Raw genomic sequence first — 25,634 nt, forward strand, 5'->3', positions numbered from 1 at the left:
TCAAAGAACACATTTGCATGAAATATTGCTAGTGAGTGAAAATTTCCATGCTTGGTCAAGATATTCGGTTTTCAACTCGGGCCACAGTGAAATTCATTAAAAAAATATGTACAAAAAAACCTTGCACGTATGCAGGTGGTACTGTACGATTATCATGAAAAGGCACTCTCGCTATACCAGTACCGGTGAAAACAAAGAATTCCCTCGACGAAAGAGCGGCGAGGGGTCGCACAGTTTTTTTTGCTTTTTGGTTTTGTATAGACCATTTTACGAACTGACAGGTGTCACGGTTCCTGCTGATATTGATGTTGCTTTTACGTGCGTTATGCCAGCGGTTCCGAGCTTTCTGTCAAAATTTCATTCATGAATTGAGTTCAGAAACGTCTCGTAAAATGATCTATTAGGACAAGAGAAACCGAAATAATTCTTCACCACGAGCAGGTATGAATGGTATAAGCCTGGGAGGGAGAAACGAATACTACACTCAAAACAGAGAACACGCACATGCGTCGTTTTTTGATAGCGTGTAACTATCTTTTTGCTGTAACGCATGCATGACTCAATTTATATATTTATTTTAATTTAATATTTATTATTTTACGTAAATATTGAATATTGAAAATATTTCGCAATATATCAATAGTGTCTTACCCCAAGGTCAGAACTGAATGTAATTCGTTGTTTGCTGTTGTGCGCATTTGTTTAATCATACTCTCTTTGAGCATGAGATTCCCTTAATGAATTTGCGATAATTTGACAGAAAATGTATAAGCTAACTGTCAAACTGCTGCAAACGCAGCCGCAACGTATGCAGTGTTTAGGCCTTTAGTTCATTCTCTTTCGGATGCACACTTTCCTGCATTGCTGGCACGAGATTCGAATTTATAACTGATCGCGAATGTAATCCTTCAACGCGATGTTTTAGACGTTGACCAAGTGCCACCAGTTGATCCATATGTGGTGCTATTTTGGTGAGCTCAATTGAAAACCTGTCGTTGATTGTGCTTGTCACAAATAGCCTACTCCGTGTTGTTTGCAATTGAACTGCTTCCGAAATTGGAGCGGAGCGGAAAAATTTTAGTAAGTAAGTCAGTGGCAGATGTCCTACGTTCTCGTTTGGCGCTCCTGAACAATCAGCATTTTGGAAGCGGATTTGTCAGCCAAATTCCACATAGATTTGCTTGATACTGAAAGTGAGTACATGTGCACATGAACCCGGATTTCTCGGCCTCTCCAGATGACCAGCTGCTTTCGGTCAACTTTATCGATCGTTACCTGTTTTTTTAGTATTGGTCTTGCAGAATAAAAAAATTTGATCATCTCCTCAAATACAGGTTCATTGTCAGCCCACGTCGGAATTTGTGTCCCATTGTTTTCAACGAATACAATTTTACGATGCAGAATTGGCTGCGCAACCTCCTAAATTCCACGCAAAATGTCGCTTACACACTTTCCAGTTATGATTTCCAAGGCAATTTGGCCACCGGATGATTCTCCATTAAATTTTCTCTTAAGAAAAACAGCCTGAAAAACATACTGGCTGTTTTAGTTTGCACCACCATTCAATCGTTTCGCACTCAGGTTAAGGTCCGCTTTCATTTTTTTGGTGGCCTAGAGTAGGGAGTATCTAGAATGTTGGAGAAGTTGGTGGTATCACACAGCGGATCTTGTTCTAAAAACTCCTCGTCAAGCGCTTTGAACATGAAATTTTCTTGGGTGGTTTCAGCTCCCATTTCGATATTTTGCTGTTCGAGATTTTCATCGTCTGACTCCACATCCAAGTCAATTTTTCTGCAAAAGAAAGCAATAATAAATATAGTTTAGCATTCCCAATATTAATAATAACGGATAAATACCTTTTAAGTTTAGTAAAGCGGGCAATGTATGTAGTTTTTCGAGAATGCGAGAATAAACGGGAATAGAAGGTGTTAGTTTTAGGCTTAGAAGTTTTTTTCCCTCGTCCAGACGTTCCTGTCCCGTCTGGACGAGGGAAAAATTTTTTAAAGCTTAAAAGTCACACCTTCTATTCCCGTTCATTTTCGCATTCTCGAAAAACTACATACATTGCCCGCTTTACTAAATTTAAAATGTAAAGCAGGTATTAGACGAAACGAATATTTGCTATTTTTGGTACGAATTTTATTTGCACAAAATAAACACAACTTATCTTATTCATTGAAAGTGTACATTGTACTGAAAACAAATGCTGAGCTCTTGTTTTTATTTCATCTAAAACGGCATTTACTCGAGAATAAGTCTACCGACAAAATGAGACGTTTACTCTATTTCACTTGTTTTAGGGCAATCCAACCAAAAAGTGGGTACCAGAAACTCTGGTACCAGAATCAATGATTGGTAGATGGAAAATATATGGAGTTTGACAGCCACATGAGCCCCTTGGTAATACCTGCTTAAGTCATACACACTTAGATTTTATTGCCGAGAACTCAACAGCTGATAAATTCAGCGGAATGTTCTACAAGTTTCCGGCAGAATTTTCAAGAACTTCAGCAAACGAAATTTGATACCTGCTGGTTTACGGTAGATCGATATATTTACTGAATGTTCGTCGAAATACATTGCTGACATTTGTTAAAAAATTCACCGAGCTCCATCGGCTGTTGGGAAGTTCGCCGAGACAAATTAAGTGTGTATGACAAAATTAAATTAGTTCGTAAAGTGAATAAATCCGGACTACTTCGTGATAAGGGCGAATCCTTGCTTGTTTTCCTATCTAGTTTCGCCCTAATCACGAAGTAGTCCGGAAATATGTACCTGCAACGCCACGCAAATAGTTTTTTTCCTGAGTTTTCTAAAAAGCAATTGGTTCCGATCCGTATCAATTTTTTGTTTGCTTGTTTGTTTTAATGCTGGAACAAGTGCACGGTAAAAGTATTTCACCCCATCTTGAGGTCATTTTTTTTTTTGAATTTGCAAATATCACAGACAGACGTCCAAGCTGAGTTCCAAACTTGTGTAAAGATTTTTGTAGTAGCAATTCGTAACCAGATAGCGCTACCAGTGACGCCAGCCTCATACACCAGGGAAAAAAATGTATTGCAGCGATAAGGTCACCAGGCGGCGCTAGTATACAAGTGATTTATAACGCAATTCTCTTCGAAAATTTACACGGAATTTTCGATTAATTTTGTTCTTGCTTGGACGTCTGTCTGTGGAAATACCTTCTCAGTTATTAAGAAAATTGATTGTTCTCGAGGAATATTCGTCTTATGGTTATGGAAAATTTAATTTCCAGACGTTTATCAAGGTAGTTAGTCAAATAAACAATAAATTTACTCAATAAACGAGTATAAATTGTTGAGAGTGTGAACAAACTGCGATAACATTTCCGGACTATTTCGTGATTAGGGCGAATCTTACAATGACAACAAAACTCAAAAAAGGCAAACAAAGTTTTCAATCACTAATTCAAATCCTAAATAACTATTGAACAATATGTTTGCCATCCAAATATTCGAATAAAAGCAAAATCGCTCTAGCTTTGTACATGGTAAACCTAAAACTTGAATTTCAGTCGCTTTACATGGTATATTTATTCAATAATTGATTGTTTCGCCCTTTACTATGCGCCTTTTTCGATCTGCTCGACAGTATCGCCATATACTTTGCGCCTTATTTTGTTTGATCTGCTCGAAAGTATCGTCCTTTACTATGCGCCTTATTTTGATTTGCTCGACAGTATCGCCCTTTACTATGCGCCTTGTTTTCATCTGCTCGACAGTATCGCCCTTTACTATCCGCCGTGTTTACGTTATTGTATCGGAGTACGCCTTTTGCTTTTGATGTTTATTTTGTTGACAACTTTGATTTCGCCTATTCATCAAGATGAAGTCAAGTTTCGCCTAACAGCCAAAAAGGCTTATTCTTCATTCTATTTCATTTTGATATAAAGTAGTTTTCGACTTTAACAAACATCGAACTTTCCAATAGTTATAAAAGAGATACATTATTTTCTCGAAGTTTGATGGTAGATAGTAGTTCACTTCATACGTTTTCGGTATAATCTCATTTTGTTTACAGTTTGTTAGATTCGCCCTTATTACAAAGTATTCCGGATTTTCTCAAAACTCCACTCCAATCAGCAATAATAATCATCATTATTGTTCCAAAATTAACGCATTATGAGCGTTGTCTGTAAACCATTATTACCGCACCTTTGTATAAATTGTCGGATCCATGAGCTGTCAAATTACACAGCTGTTTCATCGGCAGTGCTATCTGTTTACAATTTTACAACAGTTTTCCAAAAATTCATGTAAAATTTTAAATTGTTTCCAGTTAGTGTGAACAAAACCTGGTTTAAACCTGTTTCCGCAAACAAAGAAAATGACCGTCGAGGATCGTGTTGTCGCTCGATTAAACAAAGAGCTGGGATCCGATTTTGGTGCGCTGAGCAAAAGTGCCAACCTGGTGCAAGTATTGCGGTCGGATTTGGAAAGACACACCCGTCGATTGACGCTTGCCGAAGAGGAATGCTCTCCGGAGTTGAAAAATGCTCTGCAGTCGTGTGCCTGGAAAAGCACCGAGCTGGAAGAAGCTGCCGAAAATTTGGACGCATTCGAAGAAAAGTTAAACGAGAAAAGAGAACGTCACCGTGAGCTGCTGTCTAAAATCGACAACCACCTGGCGAAGATAAGCAAGTTGCAAAACATGAAGGAGTACTTCATGATTTTGCTGGACATTTTTAGCATCAGCCAAGAATTGACGAATTCCGTGAATGGTAAAGATGAAAACAAAACGATTAGCTTGTACGTGGCTTTGAGTGGGAGTCTTGCCAATAGTATACTGGACAGGGTGACTGGTGTGGAGGCCCCTCATTTGAAAAAGTTTGCCAGGGAAACGGCTTTTTACTGGCATGATATTTTGAAGGATAAATTCGGTAAAGAGTTCGAAGCAGTGCTGAAGAACATCAAATGGCCCAATTTGAACCAGTCACTCGAACAGTTTAATCCTTCGAAGGAAAACATTAACAAGCTCACCACCTTGGGGGAGTACTTGTTTCTGGTTAAGGTTCCCGGGGATCAGAGCTTGCTCAGCGTTAAGTTAACACCGTCGATCATTTGTCCGCCGTTCACTGCTCCGGTGGCGTTGCTGTTGAAACCATTCCGGTTACGATTTCAGTATCATTTCACCGGTAATAAGCAGACTAACCGGCTGGACAGGCCGGAATGGTATCTGACGCAGATCCTGTCCTGGGCCAAGGAGAATCATGTTTTTGTTGGGCAGAATTTTCAGTCGGCGGCCCTCAAAGCGGGTGTTACTAATCATAACGTGCGGGTAATGATGGTTTTGTTTGAAAAAATAAGGCGGTTTGATTAATTTTGTTTACTGATTTCAGTTGGAATTCATACGTGGTCTAGTTCAGTTGGCAATTGCAAAGCTGGTTGAAGACATCGATACCATATGTCAGGAGGAAGCTCTGCTGGCCCATATTATTGATGAGGTTCTTGCGTTTGAGCAGGAGTTGAAATCCACCCTGGGCTATCCAAGCAGTTTGCCGAGCACCATAGCGGTTCTGGTTCAGCCCAAGTACTTGGTCAAGTGGATGGCGATTGAGGAAAAATTCACCACTAATAAAATGGATGCGATGTTCAACGACAGTGCAGAACCTTGGCGTTTTCTAGATCCTGCCAATTTGGATGATATGAAAATTCCGAAATGTGCGGACCAGTTTATCAGGTCTGATTTAGCGTAAACTGCTTAAACGTGGAATATAATAGATTCTTTTTGTAGACTTTTGGACGCGATTAGAGAACGATATTGTGCACTGCCACAGCCGGGTCAACAGCTACAGTTTTTGGAACTGCAGCTTGAGTTAATTGATAACTTCCGTCGCCGATTGGTTCAACTGCACAATAGTCCTGGGGCTGATAATGTTAGTTCTACCAAGATTTTGAACGCCATCAATTACATTACCTCAGTGTTGCGGGAGTGGGGTGAAAATGTACACTACCTGCATCTGCATGCGGCTCTGTATGGCCCCGATGCGGATGAGGTAAGTTCGGTGTTTGATAAAACTACTGACGAATTGGAGCACTGGCAGAGGTCACTGGTGAAGGATTTGTCAACCAGAGTTGTCGATGAGGTTAGGGCCAAATCTCGGCCCTATCGACACGACCATTGGCCAACGATGAACCAGCTGGACACGAAGGAAACGTTTATGCTGTCCACTTCGGCTAGTGAAATGTTCCAGACGGTGGTGAATCATCTGCACCAGCTGGAGAGCGAACTGTCGGCGAATGTTTTCTCGTTAGTTGTGCGATTAATTGCGCTCCAGCTGGACGAGTGGATCATAGACGAGATGGTGATGAACACGAAGTTCTCCACCGGTGGTGCAGCGCAGTTTCAGTTCGACATGACGCGTAATTTGTTCGCGTTGTTCGGTCAATACGCACGGAAGCCGAATTTGCTGTTTAAAAGGTATAAAGAGGGTGATTAATTGATGGTTTAGTATTGATGAGAGAATTATTTCTAGGATACACGATGCGTGTTTATTGCTCGTCCTGCCACTAGGATCGGCCATGCTGCTGCACGATGCCTTAGGAAAGGAACAGTCAGAGGAAACGATAGCCAGCACATTGAAGGAGTTCGGCATTTTAATACTAAACAAAAAGATGATCCTGGAAGTGCTGGAGAGGCGAAATGATATCATACATTCCTAGGTGGAGTGGAACGCGTTTTTACTCGGCTTGTGATGCGACGCGAAATGCTAAATCCGGTATTGCACCATAAAATGCACACAGTTTATATTGTCATCTTACTATTCGCTGCAACGTCATTGGAAAGAAAATCCGACAGAAGCGGAATTGTGATATCGGGTCTAATCGCTACTGAGTTACATTATAAAATTTTGTTTATTCATATTCACTTAAGTTCGCACCTGTACTTGCTTCTAAAGTGCAGCTGGTTAAGCTTGTCCCTCATGGCTTTCCCTTTCACATGCATGTTCAACACTATATAATATGGTTTGTTTAAATTATTCAATAGCACTATTTTTGTTTTCGAAATAGAATAAATATTCGTTAAAGGTTTAGCCTGAAGGGGTAATATATATTTCTAATTGAGATATTGTATCACTGTTTTGCGCGAAAATTAGGTTCCTTTCATCAATTTAAAGCAATCCGTTTCGGATTCAAAGAATCGAAGTTAAACTCAGCTCAAAGTAATCGAAATAAATAATAGGAAAAACAATACTTGCTGGTTGTGCTTGTACCGTTCAATAATTTTCCAAAGTTCTGCATTTCTTCGTCAATAATTCTGTGGTACAAGAATTCATCTAGTCATTCCTGTGCTGCATTTGGTCAACACAATCCTATCTTTGAAGTCTCTTCAATGTTGGCCTTTACTCTCCCGTGAATTATTCGATTTTATTGTGTTTTCTGTCGCATTAAAACATTAAATCTCGCTTATAAATGTGCTAAAATTTATAAAGTTTCGAAAAACTTGCTTTGATATTGTATTTTTATTTTTGCTTGTCACAGATTGACTGCCAAATAATAACGAGATTACGTTAGCAAGTTACTGCATTAGGTCTACTTACTCGCTGTGCGACCTGTTCGATTAAGTTTTAGGATTGTTTGCTCTCTCTGTTTTTTTTTGCGATTTGAACTTAACTGTCTAGATGTGTTTCGTCGATGCGGGTGTGATTTTTGAGATCAAATCATTGTCAGTAGGGTATGGTTTAGAGTTAGTAGTAATAATACTTCATGTGTCATGTATTGGAAAATTATTTCACTGGTTCGCGAATCTACAAAACTTAGAGAGCAGTGAACAGGACGACCTCCTTCCTATTGCTACCGCACAATACTGGTCAGGAACAACAAACATAAAATCACTTACGAACAAGTAGTTTTTTTACTTTCTTCCTTCTCTGCACATGTTCTGTTCTAATTAGTTATAATAAATCGGAAATCAGAACAATCAGTTTTACAGAATGTTTAACGGTGAGCCTACAGATTTCACTAATACTTACTAAATGGGGTAAGAGAAGCTGTGTTCACAGCAAGAAGCTTGCCGTGTCGTCTAAAATACTAAGCTGCAAGTTTGGCTCTCTAGATAGCGCCCTTCAAAACGGTCTTCTTTCTGCTGATCGATTCTATTACTTGGCTAGATTTTGCTAGAACCACTAGTTCAGCAATTGTGTCTAGATTTATATTAAATACAGTACTACATCCACTGCGTGGGCATACGTAATTCGACGCAGTAAAAACACCACTATAGATTCTGTATCAAAGTTTCACTGCCTATGCTGTAAGAGTCTCTAACTGTAATTTACTCGAAACGCCACACCGATTTAATGGCAGCTAGAAATTGTTTTAATGTATAGTTTTTTTCTTCTGTTCTCTGTCCCCCATCATCAGCGTCCAGAATGTCGACAAAATTGGATTGGCCATCGTCGTGTCAAACCAAATGTAGCGAAAAACTAGATTTTTAATCAACTATAATAGATCACAAAATACAATTAAGTATGCTCTAAAACATTTCGACATTATGCATAGAGTTGAGAAATCCTAGACAACGGTTTGTCACCTTCGTATTTTACTTAATGGTTTTTGTTTGATGAAGTACACATTGTTGTATCCTTACACACTAGGAGTAAAAAGTAAAATATCTCACATTCGCTGTCAATCTGGTTGAAGTGGTTGGGAGGATTTGATTAGGAGTGAACTGTACAACAGAACCTTTTTTTTTTCATTTCAAGGGTTTCGAGCTGGCATTTGGCGCTTGGGAAGCAGACGAAACTCGATACTGAAGCGATGGTTTTTACTAAATTAATGTAATACTGTTCTAAATTCTGCAGCCTTTTATTCCGCGAGATTTTTTTAAGAGTTCACTAAATTCAAACTGTTTCAAGTCTTGGTAGCGGAATGGAATATCATTCTTATTGATCCTTATTCTTCCTCTTTCATTTGGTTTCGTCACTAATAATAACACTGGTCAACACAGGTGTGGCCCTGCAGCCTAAACTAGAAAAAAAGATTATAGGTTTTTAGCCATTTCAAGGCCCAAAGCCACCAACATTCTTTCGCTTCAACAGCGACGAACCCGGTGAGCATTTGCTATGCGACACACTCACATAAGTTGACGCTTTTCTACACTGGCTAGAGGCACCAAATTTCACAGGGATGGTTAAAAAGCTATAATTTTTCTAGGGCAGCTATTTTGAGCTTTAGGACAGCTTTTGTCGACCAGTGTAATCAATGTGAAAAAAAAAAAAACATAACAGTGTTACCTTCTAATGCTTTGGATAAAAAATTGCAAAAGTCAGAGAAAGACAGTTAAGGTTGAAACTTTACGGTTTGCCTCATTTAGAACCCGGAAACATTGTTCATTTTATAGCAGCCAGGCGTATCTGAATTCTTTTGACAGCAAATTGTTTGGAAATATGTACCTTTCGGTATTCGAAGATTCACGGTGATCCACGATAATTGTTTTGAATAAGATGAGCAGGCTGGGAGCCGAAGAAAGAAGTCAAATCTTCTTCATGGTTACCCACAATTAAATTCGGCGTGGTCAGGTAATAAAACGGGAAATCGCTGAAAGTGGAACATTTTCGCCGGCGTGAAAACGTTGCTCGGATGGATCACAGGAATCAGGATGCGTCAAAGTGGAACGGATGCTGAGGTTGAAGGTATTAATAACAAATAATCAAATAAACCCGGGACTATCGGACTACGACATTCTCAAAAACACAATTCTAACCAAGGTGACATCCGGAGAACCTATGCGAGAAGGTTATTCTTAATTTCCGTGCCTGCCGGCAATCAAACAGGGCGCTGTAGCAAAATCTGGTGGCTAAAAGACATACTCGGAATGTTTTGTCAAAGTACGAATCTCTCACGCCTGAAGGTTCACAAGGTCATTTTCAGAGTGATGTCCCCAGCAAATTTGAGCTCGTTTTCGCTGATAAAATTGCCGGGAAGTTCTCGATTTGGTAAGGGATTCACAGTAAACCGGAGCTCTGGCCATCAAAAAGAAAATGGGCTCGAACATGGATGGCGAAGGGTATATACAGAAACGTCACCTGTCACCTGACAAAATTCCAGTGAAGTTTTAGTCAGATTTAGCAAGCTGCCTGTCTATAAGAAAAAAAATAGATTTGACTGTAGCAATTCTCGCATATATAACTGTCTCTCGTATTCTGTTCTCTAGACTAAAGTCGTTGCAGAAGCCTTTGTTGGTAAATACCAGTGCAGACCAGATGTTCATCTTGAGGCACAACTTGCAGGCACATTATCTGTTTATAGATTTCAAAACGGCGTACGAATCGGTGAAACGCAACGACTTGTGGAAGGTTATGCTAAATTGATTAAGCTGATACGTGCGACTCTTGACGATTTCCCAGCTGGATTTCGCAAAATTGGCTGATGCAATCCCTTCTTACAATTTTAGGTTTTATTTGTTGTACAATGTGAGATTTGCCCAACAGGTTATGGGCCCAGAGTCGCGAGTGCCAATTGATCGCCAATTATGAAGAAATCCGTTCGGAAATCGGTTTGAGTGCTATTTTCGGACAGAAACATTTCGATCTGTGAAGTGGACACTTCTTTTACTATTTATTTGCCTGAACAGCTTGCACCACGGCATCGAACGTGAGCTTGTGCGTAGGAAAATTGAAAGATTTTAACTACGAGCTCTGGAAGTTTCGTACAGAGTTAGTGCTATTCAGAGAGGGAGTCAAAAATGTCGTCGATAAAAAGAAGCCGGAAGTGCCGAATACGTCCTGGACCTACCAAGATGGAAAGGCTCTGGCTTTGATCGGCCTCTCGATCGAAAATGGTCAGACGTACCACGTACTACACTGCACCACGGCTCGTGAGATGTGGGCTTCACTGGAAATATCACGCAACTGTCGGCTGTCGAATATGGGTGATGCGTTGAAGGATTGGCTGGTTGCGATTATTCTGTCGAGCCTGACCGAATCCTACGATCATGGCATTGCAAAGCCGCCCCGAGGTGAAGTTAACACTCGGGTTCGTGAACTGCAAGATACTTAGTGTATCATGTTCCAGCGTTGGCCGGAAATCTTCTGTCGATAAACCGACTGACAGACGAAGGATGTTCTGTCTCGTTCAATAGAACTAACTGCGAAATCCAGAAAAATGGAAAGGTTTTGCTTCAGGCTGGAAGGAAACTTGTATCGGCTGATTTTTTTTGATCAGAAGACCACAATCCGAATTGCATTCATGTATGGCATCGTCGTCTTGGTCATTGAGATATGCAAGTTGTGGAGAAAATCTTCCGAGGGAACCGGAAACCGGACTGAACTTGCAGGAACACGATGTGAAATCTGATTGTGGAGGTTGCTATGAAGGGAAAATGAGTCAGGCGCCGTTTCCAAACAAGTCCGTGTTCACATCCGGCACAACTCCCAGGGGAAACCGTTACCTGATGACGATGGTTGACCTGCTAACCAACAAGTCTGAGGTTGCCGACAAAATCGTCGAGTGTTCAAATATGATGCAGAACCAGTTTAAACAGTCGCCAACAGTGGGTCCGTTCGAATGGAGATGGAGAGTATTCCGGCAATGACTCAAAAAGATTCTAGACGACGTAAGGAATGCGACTGGAGCAGACAGCTCCGTATAGTCAAAACTATCGACGGTGTATAACACCCGCCGAAGTCGAACGCCGCGACCAAATATTGAGCAGCTGCGGGACGCCGAGGCTGCACAGGAATACGCGCAGCAGCTGGAGGCAGTGCTACCTACGGAAGAGCAGCTTGGCGCAGCTACCCTTGAAGATGGCTGGAAAAGCATCCGATCCGCCATAGGTAACACTGCAGTAGCGCTACTAGGTACAAGGGCCCCGAATCATAGAAATGACTGGTTTGATGGCGAATGCAAACGGTTAGTCGAGGACAAGAATGCAGCACGGGTAAGAATGCTGCAACACCGTACGAGAGCGAACGTGGAACGATACCGACAGGCACGGAACAGCCAAAACTCGGTCCTCTGAAGGAAGAAGCGCCAGCAAGAGGTCCGAGATCGCGTAGCGATGGAAGAGCTGTACCAAGCTAACGACATTCGGAAGTTCTACGAGAAGCTGAACAGATTCCGTAAAGGCTTTGTGCCGCAAGCCGATATGTGCAGGAGCTTGGACGGCAACCTCCTTACAGACGAGTGTGACGTGATCGAAGGGTGGAAGCAGCATTTCGACGAGCATCTAAACGGCGATGCAGTAGAGCGCGAGGACGGCATGGTAACTGATCTTGGGGCACGAGCAGAAGACATCAGGATTCCAGCCCCCAATCTCCTGGAGGTGGAGGAGGAGATTGGCCGGCTGAAAAACAATAAAGCTGCTGGAGTGGACCAATTTTCCAGCGAGCTATTGAAATACGGTGGAGAAACACTGGCTAGAGCCGTGCACTGGGTCATTGTCAAGGTTTGGGAGGAAGAACGAGTACCGGAGGAGTGGATAGAGGGTATCATCTATAAAAAGGGCGACAAGTTGGAGAGCTGCAATCACACTGCTGAACGCCGTCTACAAGGTTCTCTCCCAAATACTCTGCCGTCGACTATCACCATTTGCAAAGCAGTTTGTGGGGCACTTCCAGGCGAGATACATGGGTGCCCGCGATTTGTTTATCGATTTTAAATCGGCGTACGACCAATGGATCGAAACCAGCACGACTACGGATTTCCGGACAAACTTCTGCGGTTGGTCAAAGCGACGATGGATCGAGTGATGTCTGTAATTCGAGTATCGGGGGCACTCTCGAGCCCCTTCGAAACCCGAAGAGGCCTAAGGCAAGGTGATGGTCTCTCGTGCCTACTGTTTAACATTGCCCTGGAAGGTGTCATTAGAAGAGCGGGGTTTAACACGAGTGGCACGATATTCCAAAAGTCGGTTCAACTGTTTAATGTCGCCGTACATTGGACTAAAGGCCGAAGCCAAACGGATTGGATTGGTCATCAATGCATCGAAGACGAAGTACATGAAAGGAAGGGGTTCACGAGAAGACTGTGCTAACCTCCCACCTCGAGTTCAAGTTGGTGGTGCTGAAATCGAGGTGGTCGATGAGTTCGTGTATCTGGGCTCACCGGTAACTGCCGATAACGATACCAGCAGAGAAATTCAACGGCGCATCATGGCAGGAAATCGTGCTTACTTTGGTCTCCGGAGGACACTCCGATCGAGTAGAATCCGTCACCGCACCAAAACAACCTATGCTTATGGAGGACCAACGCGCCCTTGCAGTCTTCGAGCGGAAGACGTTGCGTACCGTCTTCGGAGGACTGCAGATGGAGAACGGAGTGTGAAGAAAGCGAATGAACCTCGAACTGCAGGAGCTGCTTGGGGAGCCATTTATCGTTCACACCGCCTTGGCAGGTTGCGGTGGGCTGGACATGTTGAAAGGTTCTTGAAACCAATCCGTCAGGGACGAGACGGGGAGGTGCACAGCGGGCAAGGTGGACCGATCAGGTGGAAGACGACCTGCGGACCCTACGCAGTACAGCAAAGGCCAAACCACGGCTTGGGACTGTTTGGTAAGGTAAGTAAGCTAAACAACCAGCAGGTCCCTGCCACCTTGTCAAACTGGAAGGAATTCCTGGCTGAACACTATTATAAATTGAATTAGGGTACCGGCTCTATCTACGACCTCCCAGCTGGTCTCGAGGTACGATGCTGGCCTAACAAGCCAGTTGTCGTAGGTTCGAATCTCGGCTCGGGAGAGACTGTTAGTGTCAGTAGGATCGTGGCGCTGGCCCCGCAATTGTCCTGTACACTTAACAGTTGGCTGCGAAGTCTGTCTATAAATAAACAGAAGGTCGAGTTCCGAATAGGAATGTAGCACCAAGGCTTTGCTTTGCTTTTACCGGCTCTATTATCGTCAGGTTTGTCCTATTATCGTCCAGGGGGTTCACACTTGATTCATATTTGATTTATTAAGAATCCGGAATCACTGTACATTTTATAGCAGCGGACACAGTAGGCGTATCTGAAATCTTATGGCAGTAAATTGTTTGGCGAACCTTCATCTTTCGATGGTAGAAATTCCACGTTGATTGTTTTGAAGAAGTTGTGCTGGAAGCCGAGGGAATTCATACTCGGACATTCACAATTGAAATCCGACGTAGTCAGATACTAGAAATGGGAAATCACTGAAAGTGGCTATAATCGATGTCTTTTTATCTTGGTACACTCGTAAGGTGTGATAACGATATGCCCCCTCAGGTTAAGACGGATTAAGGACTTCGTAGCAAGCAGACCGGACAGCACGAGTTATCTCGGGTCTAATTGTGGGTAAGAAGAAGAAGAAGGTTCTAATAACGCGATGTGAGACAAGACACGACACTTATTGTTCATACAAAAACATAAAAAATATCTTAACGTCGGTTTCAGTCGCGGAGCTGCCTATCAGCTGGATGGTGTTCGACTAACTGCAAATAAGCTTCGTATTCGTCCGAAGTGAAAAAAAATTGTTGCTGGATTTTCAGTTTCGTCAGGTTGTACAAACTCCAGATGATCGTCGTCATTTATGAATGACACCTGGGAGTTGGTAATATACATCGACATCCATGCGTTGAGATGGAATGATTTCCGGACTGATTTAGCCTTCTTTAGCTCCAATCGATTTGGTGCGCTTCTGTTGTTGTCAACGGCAGTTTTGTGTTCCTTGATGCGAACTTGAACTTTAACAGGTTTGCTAAATATAAACAGATGGGCAATTTTGGCAGGGGATTTTATAGATCCGGCGGTACCTTGTCCTTCAAGTTGCACAATAATCCCGTGAATTGTTGTCGCTCTTGGGTGTAATCCGTGTTCTCCGAGTACGTTTTTAATTGGGTTACTGACTTTAGGAGTAGAAAGGTAGGCTTACACGTTGAACTGTGTTGTTGCCGGCTGAAGTGTTGTCATGTTTTGTATGTGTTTTTTGCGTTTGTGTTTTTGTAAAACTTCGGTGACACGTTGTACCCGTTCACTTTTGCAGCTTTGCTTTTCGCATTGCTTTTCTTCCTCAAATTTTTTTCTTCATAGATATGTAGAAGAATCTATGTGCTATTGAGTGAAAGGCTGCTTGCTCATGTGCACCTAAAGATTGGCGGCTGAAGTGATAGGATAACGGTCAGTGGATGTTGGTTTTATTTATAGGCTCAATTTTAGGGTATCGTCTCTCTTCCGTGTGATCATTAGATTCAGAAAAGGCAACTTTCTATCCAATTCGTTGTCCTCAGTGAACTTAATCGTGCTGTGCTTTGAATTTAACATGTTTAGTGTTTGACCTAGGTAGCGCTCTTTTAACGACGCAAAGACATCGTCTACGTACCGCCTCCAGACTCGTGGAAATAGCTTATCATTTTCTACCTTCACTTCAAAATCGCTCATGAAACGTTAGCGAGAAGTGGTGGCCCCATGCTTAGACCAGAAATTTCCCTGTAAAATTTTCCTCTAAACGTAAAGTAGTTTTGGCTCATGCAAACTTGAGCCACTATGAGATAGCTTTGTATGGTGGTGGTGAGGTGCCTGGCTTCGTCCTAAGTGGTTACGTAGACTTCTTAACGCGTCGGCTACTGTTACGCTTGGAAATAAAGTTATGATGTTGATTTCCGGATTTTGGGCACTATCTTGATTCCGCCCACGACCAGGCAATGCTCAACCACTTGGGCCTATTCAATACTCGTAATCAAAACCTCATAACCCACTCAACCCTTTTCGAAGCATCCTCCCCTCGGACTTACCTCTTCCTTCTGTTCGACTCGTATGGCATCGCCGGATAAACATACATACCTTACTTACTTCTTAGCGCGCGCTAGTGCGCGTTCACTTTGCCACAATAGTTGTCGAGTTCTCGATGATCTCCGCCGTGCCGTTGCTTCCCTCGACCATGTGGTGATGGTGATGATGGTGGTGATGATGATGATGATGGTGATGATGTAGTAAGCTATCGTCCACCAGTAAATTCAGCTTATTATTATCGACAGTTGACTGCGGTGGTTGCTGTTGTTGTTGCTGCTGCTGCGGCGGTTGTTGTTTAGTTGGTGTCGAAGGTTGCTGTTGCTGTTCCTTTTTGCTGTCCGACGATTTGTTCCGGCGGAAAAAGCTTAATCCACTCTTTTTACTGCTCGATTTCACCGGAGTGTCCGGTGCAGTTTCACCTGTACTGTCCTTGTCTTTGTCAGCCGATTTGTCACTGTTGGCAGACGACTTGTCATTGTTGGATGATTTGGAAGATCGAAACATGGGGAAGAAGTTATGGCTGGAGGAGTTTTTCGACTCTTTCTGGGGGGTTGGCGGAGTTGCGGTGGTAGTGATGGGTGCTGGTTGGGTTGTAGCGCTGACTGCTGTCGTGGCTGCGGTAGTTGGCGATGTGGGTGACGATTGCTGCTGCGAGTTGCCGGAAGCAGCTGGTGGCACAATGTTACATTCGATGGTGCAAGATGAAGAAGGTGAGGTCGCTGCGGGAGGCTGTTCCTTTGGGGGCGATGAACTGCCCTCGGCAGTCGGCAGTGTGATACCATTGGGTTTGGAACCGCTGCAGCCTCCGTTGGTAGAAAGTGTCAGACTTTCGGTTTCCCGGTTCAATTCGTCTATGCTGTTGGGAAAGCAGCTGCTGCTGTTGGAGCGTTGCTCAGTTTGAGGTTCTTGCTTTTTGGCACTGACACTGAAACTGCTGCTGTTTGAACTGTCCATAGCGTCGACATACTGGTTCTCTGAGTTAGTTTCCGTAGTGGTACTGTTGTTGTTTGTAATTGCACTTTGTTGATGCTTGTATAGTGGCGATTGTTTGCTGCTGCTATTGTGATGTTCATGATTGATGGGAAATTGCTGTTGCAGTTGCTGAAGCCGCTGCTGGTATTCTTCGCCCTGTTGCTGCTGCTGCTGATGAAGATGCTGAGGTTGCTGTTGGTGTCTTTGTGATTGTTGTTGTTGAGATTGCTCGTATGAAGGAGCTGTATCAGGGCCAAACTCAGTGTATACGACTAGATTTTCCGGCGGTCCACTGTCGACGCGTCCTTTGTCGCGGCAAGCTTGCACCGCACTCCAGACATCTTTTAGTTCACCGGAGAGATCACGATCCTTCAAGATTTCTGGTTTTCTGTGGTAGAAAATTACATGTTTAGTTAGAAGTTCATGTTAATCAAAAGTAAATAGCATTTTTACCGAGATAAACGTAGTGTAGGGTTCATTGCTTCTACAAACTCGCACATCAGATCCACCAAATTCATTCGTTCCTGCGAATAGTTAACCAATTAATTAGCATTGAGTATAAGATAATTGAACACTTGAAAAAGTTGTATTCTTACCGGTGTATCAGGACATTTTCTGCCAGCTTTTTTCAGTACCTCAGGACTAGCCATTACTGCGTACACTAGTGGCGGTGCGCGTGGGCTCCCGGGAGGAATCTGAAAATGGAATAAGAGCAACTCTGTATTGTTGGACTACTATCTTGAGTTTAGACTAAAAATAGACTGAACTAGAGTCCCTGATTTTTTTCAGTTTCTTCTTTCTATAAAAAAAACTGCTTCAGACCTTCAATGTTATGAGAGTCTGGTAACATATTTTTTAAGCCAATTCACTTCATGTTCCATCATCGTCACGAATCTTGTTTGATGGTAACAATCGTCAAAGAAACTGGACAGAATAAATTTGATTGTTTTACAAGGTCATGGTTGAATTAGTATCGCCAGGAAAAGTTGTTTAGTCGAATGTAATTGTTAAATAGCTTAAAATTTCAAAAAACAAGGACGTCGAAAACGTGGCCATGAACAAAAAAAACGTATCTAATAAACTTTTCAAAATAATAACTGACAACGCTCACTGGGACTAAATCTATGAGTACATCACAACTTTGGCAAACTGTTTTAAAATGGTAAATTCTCCCAGATTTCACTCTTCACACTTGACCGTTCACCGACACCGACATTTGAGAGGTGAGATCGAGGCTGCTACTTGCGTTCGCGCCAGCTTATGCGCTTTACGCCGCACCAGCGAACCTGGTAACACATAATAAAAATGCCTTTATTACTCACAAAGACACACATGAATAGATAGATATAATTCAGGGTAGTTATTGCTTCGTGAATTACACTTCACTTTTTTATACCATAAGTTTCTACTGGTGGAAGCTTCGCTTTCAACATTCCTCTCTATCGGCCCCAAAACCGCAGTTTGCTTTACGTGAACGGTGCTGTCTGGCAAGAAACACAACTCATTGGAAAATTCTCACGATTTGAATTCACGCACGATTGGTGCCTTGCTTTACGTTGTGTTTACGTTCTTAACGCAACATGTGCGCTCGGTACACAGATGCTATTATTTAGTTTTATTTCACATGGTGAAACCTATGAGCAATACAGGAAGCAATTCATTTAATGTGAGATCGTTCATTTTTTGACTTTATTTCTAAACCATACTAAATTTCGAACATTGAGGTTCGATTAGTTTAGAAACCAAATAACCAAAAACTTTTAAAAAGTCGCATCCATAATTTGCGCCAGACAAAGCAGAACACAAAGACAGACAACAAAAGAATCCTTTCTGTTAGCGCATAAAGGTATTCACTAAACCGTGGCTTACCTTGCCGACCTTCATGCCCCCGTACAGCGGAATGGGTGCGTCTGGGTTATCCGGATTGGCGATTCGCGTCCAGCTGAGTACGTTAATGAACACTTCCTTGCCATCGATGGTTTTCTCCTTGATGCACATGTGAGGCTGAGGTGGATTCTTGAAGGCTCGGGATGCCCGCGAGCGTCGATGGGGAAAGTTGTTCGGTATGCCATCGATTGTTAGATCCTGCTGCTGCGGCGATTGGGGCATTCCTGCTCCCCCTCCAAGGCCACAGGGGCTCCCAGGAGGGTAGGGATTTTGCTGCTGATAATGGTACAAGTCAGCATTGTTATTGTTGTTAATGCTGCTTCCGCTGTGCTGTGGAAATTCATGCTTCGGAGAGTTACGATTGATGGTCAGTGGAAATTCTTGTGTATTCATAGCTAGTTAGCCTCTCGGTGACCCTAGCAATTTATTCCTGAGAAAGTGCGAAGATTGATTTAACTTTCACGTCGATTTTTGAAGTCCAACTTGAGCAATAATTATTTCTCTTATCTTCTCTGATGATAGTTTCACTCCTTATATCAATCACAACACGGCACTCAAGTAAAACGATGTGCTTTCCAAACCACAAGACAACGAATAGGTATAGGGAAAGGAATTTGACACACCAAAACTGGATTGCTGCCCCTCCGCAACAGCCCCGTTTCGCTGCAGACAATCTGATAGATCTTCTAGCTGCGAACGTCTTTCATGCTTTTCTTTCCTTGTCCTGTAGTTGCGTGATCCAGGCTCAAAGCTGACACAAAGGAAAATCGCCAAAATAAATGCCTGCAGCGGTTCATGGAAGAAAATCCGCAAGCACCAATATTTCCGTTGCGTTTACCACAAGCGTCGTCACTTCACCAACCCGTACGTAAGGTTCAGCAATAAAAGGATCTGCCCACTTTCCTTTCGCAGCTTCAAATTTTTACTCAAAAAGTCGCCAATCGGATTCAGCGCTAGATGCATTTATTTTCCATCGACTAATCCCGTTAGCGCAAACCGAGTAGTGGACGAACTAAATAAAACACTGCGAAATAAAAGTCCAACGTCTATTTCTAAGCCATTGTTTATTTCTCTCCTTGATGGCGGCCCAGGAGGGGCAAAACTCACAACATTCTCGGCTTTAATTTCCGCACAAATCGTACGGGCGGACACGACACTCGCGATTCTACCGATCCGGAAAAAGGAGCCAGCAATAACGTTCAATATAAATTGACCTTTTCCTTCGAGCTCTTTTTCTTTCGTTCCACCCGTCCACAAAAATCTACTGCTGCCACACGAAAAATGACGACGGCCCTCTTTTTTTTTGCCTTTCTGCGCTGTCGAAAACTGGAAAATTTATGCACTGGTGTGTTGTCAAAAAAACTGAAAACAACCACCAATACATCGGCAAGAAGGCGTTACAACTTTTCAGATGTAGAGGGACAACAGTGCAAAAAATGGTTAAGCGTCCGATAAGCGTCTGAAAGTTGATGTATCCCACACTGAAAATAAATCGCACGATATTCAATATTTGAACGAACCGAATCATTCTATTATGTCGACCCATATAGTTTTTTATTGAAATCTACGGTATTTTAACGTGTTTTGGCATTTGACGTGTGTACGCATTGAAATCTTAGTGTAAATGACGTGTGTAAGTATTGAAATCTGAGTGTAAATGAACCGAAGTGTAAGCACAGAGAACAGACTTCATGTTCATATAAAGTTCAGGTTCATGTTCATATAGAGAAATTTGAAAATCGTGTGTAGAAATTTGAATCAAAATACGTTAATACACTGACGACATCTGTCTCGTGGTGCCCCAGTTGCACTGCATAAATATTGCTATATCGATATTTTATCGATATCAGTGCTTGGTTTGCAAGTGACAAAAGCGCCACATAGCGGTAGCATTACCACTTAGTGGTAAATGACGGTTGCAAGTTTTTACACATCTTTTGAAAAGAAGATGAACGTCTGTTCTCTATGGTGTAAGATATTTGATTTTGTGCTGTGAACTGAAACGCAAGTGTATTCCAAGTAGATATGAAATGTTCCATCTAAATATTGGCACAGAAGTAAGTGGAATCCACTTGGCAGTAACGTGTCGAATTTTTACCGTGCATGAGTACACGCTGAAAAAAAAACCAAAATAAGTAAAATTAAGTTTCTTAGTGGAAATCCAAGGGAATGAAAGGGTAGATTTCTGGGGTAACGAACATCTATTTCTGCGCCGTTAATCGAAAACCACTTTTTCTGTCGTTACAACTTGCTTCATTTTATCTTGAGACAGGGGGCCGGGGGGTCCATTTTTTGCCAGTGCCAGGGATGTTAGTAACGCATTAAATGTGTGGTAGCGGACAGTCTTGCCATTCCCATGTGGAAATCAAATTCTTACCACAGAGAACAGAGAAGCAAATGATGAAAAGTGTGCACAAAACAGTGTGTGCGCAAAATATACATTACACTTTACTAGACCATTTAGCACGACTAGGGGTTTAATTCGCAGGATGTTTCGTGGCACACATGCCCAATTTCACACACTTGTCACTGTGTCGTTACCTAAATTTTCTCTTTTAATTTATTCGGAATTTTGTTAATAGTTTCTTATCTTATATTGATTAAAAAATCTGGAAAAAGATCCTCCTCGTCACTTTTTGTGTCCTGAGTATTTAAATCAGGCATTCCGTACGATATAGTGTTTTAATTCAGTATCAAAAAAAGTCGTTCGGTAATTTTGAGTTTACAACAATGTATCGGTAATACCTTGTTCAGACGCCAATCGGATTCAGCGCTAAATGCATTTATTTTCCATCAACTAATCCCGTTAGCGTCAACCACTTCAGACTACGCCGCATATCACCTGATATCGGCAGATGGTATCGGATATCATCTCGGGTGTTCACACTACAGTCAGATGATATGGTTTGATATTTGCTTTGGTCGTTGAAAAGAGGAAAAAACAAAAACAGGTCAAAGCAAAAACAAGACAACAAGAGCGATGCAATTAGGATAGAGATGTCAGCTAGTTGGCTCGCACCAACGCGAACTCTTATATGCAATTGTCAAAATATGCGGGATGACAAGAGCAAAAATATTTCCCTCCTTCTTTTCGCATGCAACGCGAATTTCGAAATTTGTAGGATAGCACGAATCGCTTGAAATCAGGGTGTATGCGGTGTAGTATGAACGGGGTATAAAGTGTAATAATACCGGTACTTCTGCATAAAGCATCAAATCAACACCTGTTCTATAATATCTATAAGTTTTATTATGATTTCGGAAAATTTTACCGAAATATTTGCTTAATTTTGCACTTACCGAAATCTGTACAACTTTTTGACGAACAGTCTGTAAAACTGCCAAATTCTAACTCTGACACTTTGAACCGTCGCTTTCAATTGAAAAGCAATTGTTTCATTCTCAAGCACTTTGTGAGTCACATGAAAACTACTTAAAACCTTCTGCTGTGATTTTGACAGCTAAAGGGCTTGAAAATGAAAGGAATGATTTTCAAAAGCCTATACACATAGAGATAAGACACGGCGCTCACCGTTATGGGAACTGTCAACATCAACACGGGCGAGCTGTATGCTTTGCATTGCCGTTATTCGTTTTGATGTGACAGTTCCCATAACGGCGAGTGCTTTGTCTTTTTTCTATGTAATGTATAGGCACCCTTATTTTTAATTGAAAGTGGAGATTAACAGTGTCACCTAAATAAGACATACGTAATGTTCAGGATTAAATCCTTCAAAAAAGATGGTACAAAATGAACTACTTGAATGGTTCCATCCTCTGAAACAAATGTATTAGTGGCGAAAAATAGGCAAAAATCACGTGCTTTTGGGTGGTGACGTAGATCTCCAAAAACGAACAAATGCCATTTGAAATTGTATTGTGTATTGTTGGGGATTTAAGAAAATCTTACGTAAGTTTGAAAATTAAAAAAAAAACTGAAAAAAGTTTACAAAACTAAAAAAAATTAGTTGAATTATTTATCCCTGCGATCTTAACAGTTGAATCTTGAGAAAGCAGTGAATTCGCCGTCGCTGGGTGATTGCGTGCTTTACTTCATTTCTACTTAGTTTTGAATTTTGTTTACTTTAACATAGTATTAACTTATAAACTTGTTTTGTTTTATCCTCTACGAATGTGTAAGAAAAATGTACCTTCGAGAATATTTCTTTTCCCCTAAAAAGACAATCTTACGTAAGATTCGTGGGGGGAAAGGGGTAATGCAAAATCTTACTAAGCCTTATTATGGGGGGAGGGGGGTCGAAAATTTCGGAAAAAGTCCTTACATAATTAATGGATGACACCATACGAGTAATCAAGCGAAAAACATGGTAACCAACCTGTGGTGGAACCTCGGTAGTATGCTGACAGAGAAGGGAGAGATGGGTTGACCTCCTCGTAGGACAGCCCAGCCTTTCTGAGCGTCTGTTACCCAGGTTAGGGTCGGCTCATAACAGCGTCTGACTCGGAGCGGGCGGCTGAATAAAGAATCGTGCTGTCGTGTTATGGGCAGAATGCAGGATCGTGTGATTAATTGGAAGGCGATCAGCGAGAGGATGTCGCTTAGATAATCACGGCGTCGCGGAGCGTAATTTTCCAATGTCAGGTATAGCTTACACTAGTCTCAACGGCTGACATAAAACAATTAATGCGGCGAAGACGCATAATCGAGGGCAAGGAAAGGAGGCGGCACGAAGCCGCCGTGGTTTCCGCAGTCTGAGCCGGCCGCCGACCCGCCGTCGGAAGCGGCCCCTCGCATACAAACGACAGATCCACTGGTTTTCTAAGATTATTTAAATAGGTTTCCTTTCCCTTAGTTAATTCCGAACGAGCGGTGGCGAGTAAGGACAGCTTACATTTGGACAATAGAGTCGGCCAAAGGCCGCGAGTGTGTATTAGTAAAGGGAAAATAGATGACACAATGTTAGTAAATTACAAAACCAGAATCGAATCTGCCATTTTGTGATTCTGCCATTCGTGCTTTTTGTGATTCTGCCATTCGTGATACTGCTTTACAAAATATTCTGCCTTTCGTAATTCTGCTTTTCGTGATTCTGCCTTTCCTGATTCCGCCTTTCGTAGGAGACCCCCTCCTCATTGGCCGATTTTTCTCAAATATTACAAACATACGCTCCCTCCGAGGTGCGGATATCAATTAGACCACCACCTAGTAGCAATACACGTGGGCTCAGAACTTTCCACGGTATTTCACACACGTCAGAACCGTCCTCCTTGGTCAAACATCCGGCAGTTCATCAACCCGCAGGCTGCCGAGATCTATCCGCGCCTACTCGATGAGGCACTACCTTCCACGGAAGAATTATGTGCTTCGACTCTCAACGATGGATGAGGGAAGTTACGCTTGGCCAATAGAGAGGCCGCCACCATGGCACTAGGTGTGGTAACGTCAAGCCTACAAAATGACTGGTTAAACTGGGAATTCCAGCAAGCGATGGAGAGGAACAAATGAGCTTGGATAAACTATCTAAGCATCGCCACAAGAGAGAACACGGCCAAATACCGACGAGCTCGAAATGAGTTGACCACAATTCTGAGGAGGAAGAAGCGCCAGCAGGAGGACAGAGATCGTGAAGAGCTTGAGCAACTGTTTCGGGCTAATGATACGCGCAAGTTTTTTGAGCAGGTGAACCAATCCCGTGAAGGATACACACCGAGTCCAGATATGTGTAGGAACGTGGAGGGAAACCTGATCACAAGCGAGCGCGAGGTTGTTGACAGGTGGCAGCAGTTCTTTGATGAGCACCTCGATAGCGGAAGGAGGCGGAAGGGAAGTTATCCTTGGAGTGTCTACAAACGACAGTAGTGCACCAGTTCCCGATATCCTGAAGATCAAACGGGAAATTGGGTCACCCAAGAACAAAAAAAACGGTGGGAAGGACAGGCTACCGGCAGAGCTCTATAAACATGGAAAAGAGGTAACAGCAACGACACTCCACCGGGAAATCTCTCTGCCATATAATACGCCAACGAATGTAAAACAGACCGGATTTTACTAGTGCTAAGCTTTAATGTAGGTTTCGTTTGTTTTCCACTTCGAGTTCGTCGTTTGATTCATTCCGTAAACGTACAAATCTAACCATCAATTTGTAATGATATACTAATTACGAAGAGTTTTACTTTTTGCAATATTTTTTTATAAAACATTTAAGAAAAATAATTTATTCACGTTTTTTTCAATGGTACAACCAAAGCGAGGAGGGTTGTTAGTTCGTGTTCAGCGGCTTTAAGATGGTCAAAAGCAAATAATAATTGAAATAAAAAGTCTTCTGAGGCTTTATGCTCTAACGTTTTCCCTTTCTAAGAAACCTGGAGACGCCACTATGTGTATAGAGACTGTTTATTAACCATGTTCTTATTACTGGTTATTCCAGATATCGAATTGATCCAGTCATACATTTTTTTTATAATTTGTATTAAACGTAGTTTCTGGTCAACCACCTCTTTAATAGTCCACGTTGTTTATGATGATTTTTATGTATTTTATGTTATTCATGTGAATTATTCGTTTATACACTACTGTTCATTTTTCAGGTATTAAACTTAACCTTTTGTTTTTGGCACAATGTCACCTCATGGAAGAGGTGTGATTAGGCCAAAATACAATAAAATTTAGCAAAATTATAGTTTATTGTAATTTAACCATATTTGCGTCAGTTAATAACTAAACATTTAAGTGTGCATTGACGTGTTTTGGATCAAATTCGTTGCTTAAACGTGTGCATTAAAAGCTAAGCAACGAAAACGTTTCCTTTTTTGGCACAGTCTCACCTCAGCAGACGGTACCGTTGCAAAGTCACCAATTTCGATTAGCCACCCCATTCAATATGATAATAGGCACATAGCGGAAAAAAAAGAAAAAATCCTCTTAAAACCGATTTCAGGGAGAGTTTCTGTGAAAATGCTACGCCAAAAATGTTTAGAGTTTTGCAAAGACAACTGACAGTGGACTTTCCTGGTGTGTTCGAAAAAATAAATGTTACATGTTTGTACTTCAATTCGCCTATTAGATTGCATAATTTTATCACCAGCAAAAACCAGTTATCAGACACAAGAAG

At 42.0% G+C, this 25,634-nt stretch overlaps 2 protein-coding genes across 2 annotated transcripts; one reads left to right on the forward strand and one right to left on the reverse strand.

The window, feature by feature from the left end:
• The first annotated feature begins 4,208 nt into the window (after positions 1-4,208).
• LOC129723942 (RINT1-like protein) lies at positions 4,209-6,776 on the forward strand. The gene is made up of 4 exons (XM_055678443.1): positions 4,209-5,298; positions 5,360-5,700; positions 5,755-6,441; positions 6,497-6,776. The coding sequence occupies exons 1-4, from the start codon at positions 4,348-4,350 to the stop codon at positions 6,681-6,683; spliced, it is 2,166 nt and encodes a 721-aa protein (XP_055534418.1). The 5' UTR covers positions 4,209-4,347; the 3' UTR covers positions 6,684-6,776.
• An 80-nt stretch (positions 6,777-6,856) lies between these two features.
• LOC129723943 (myb-like protein P) lies at positions 6,857-19,882 on the reverse strand. The gene is made up of 4 exons (XM_055678444.1): positions 18,544-19,882; positions 17,271-17,369; positions 17,128-17,198; positions 6,857-17,062 (listed from the first exon to the last, which is right to left on the reverse strand). The coding sequence occupies exons 1-4, from the start codon at positions 18,952-18,954 to the stop codon at positions 15,787-15,789; spliced, it is 1,857 nt and encodes a 618-aa protein (XP_055534419.1). The 5' UTR covers positions 18,955-19,882; the 3' UTR covers positions 6,857-15,786.
• Between the last annotated feature and the right edge of the window lie 5,752 nt (positions 19,883-25,634).

Source organism: Wyeomyia smithii, chromosome 2 (genome assembly GCF_029784165.1).
Source record: "Wyeomyia smithii strain HCP4-BCI-WySm-NY-G18 chromosome 2, ASM2978416v1, whole genome shotgun sequence".
NCBI lineage: Eukaryota > Metazoa > Arthropoda > Insecta > Diptera > Culicidae > Wyeomyia > Wyeomyia smithii.

Bases quoted from the DNA above. Each gene is read 5' to 3' on its own strand.
- LOC129723942 (XM_055678443.1), top strand. From the start codon at position 4,348: ATGACCGTCGAGGATCGTGTTGTCGCTCGATTAAACAAAGAGCTGGGA. The intron at 5,299-5,359 runs GTAATGATGGTT...TACTGATTTCAG, and splicing joins TTACTAATCATAACGTGCGG to TTGGAATTCATACGTGGTCT. The intron at 5,701-5,754 runs GTCTGATTTAGC...TTCTTTTTGTAG, and splicing joins TGTGCGGACCAGTTTATCAG to ACTTTTGGACGCGATTAGAG.
- LOC129723943 (XM_055678444.1), bottom strand. From the start codon at position 18,954: ATGAATACACAAGAATTTCCACTGACCATCAATCGTAACTCTCCGAAG. The intron at 17,370-18,543 runs GTAAGCCACGGT...TTCCATTTTCAG, and splicing joins GGGGCATGAAGGTCGGCAAG to ATTCCTCCCGGGAGCCCACG. The intron at 17,063-17,127 runs GTAAAAATGCTA...TTTCTACCACAG, and splicing joins CCTACACTACGTTTATCTCG to AAAACCAGAAATCTTGAAGG.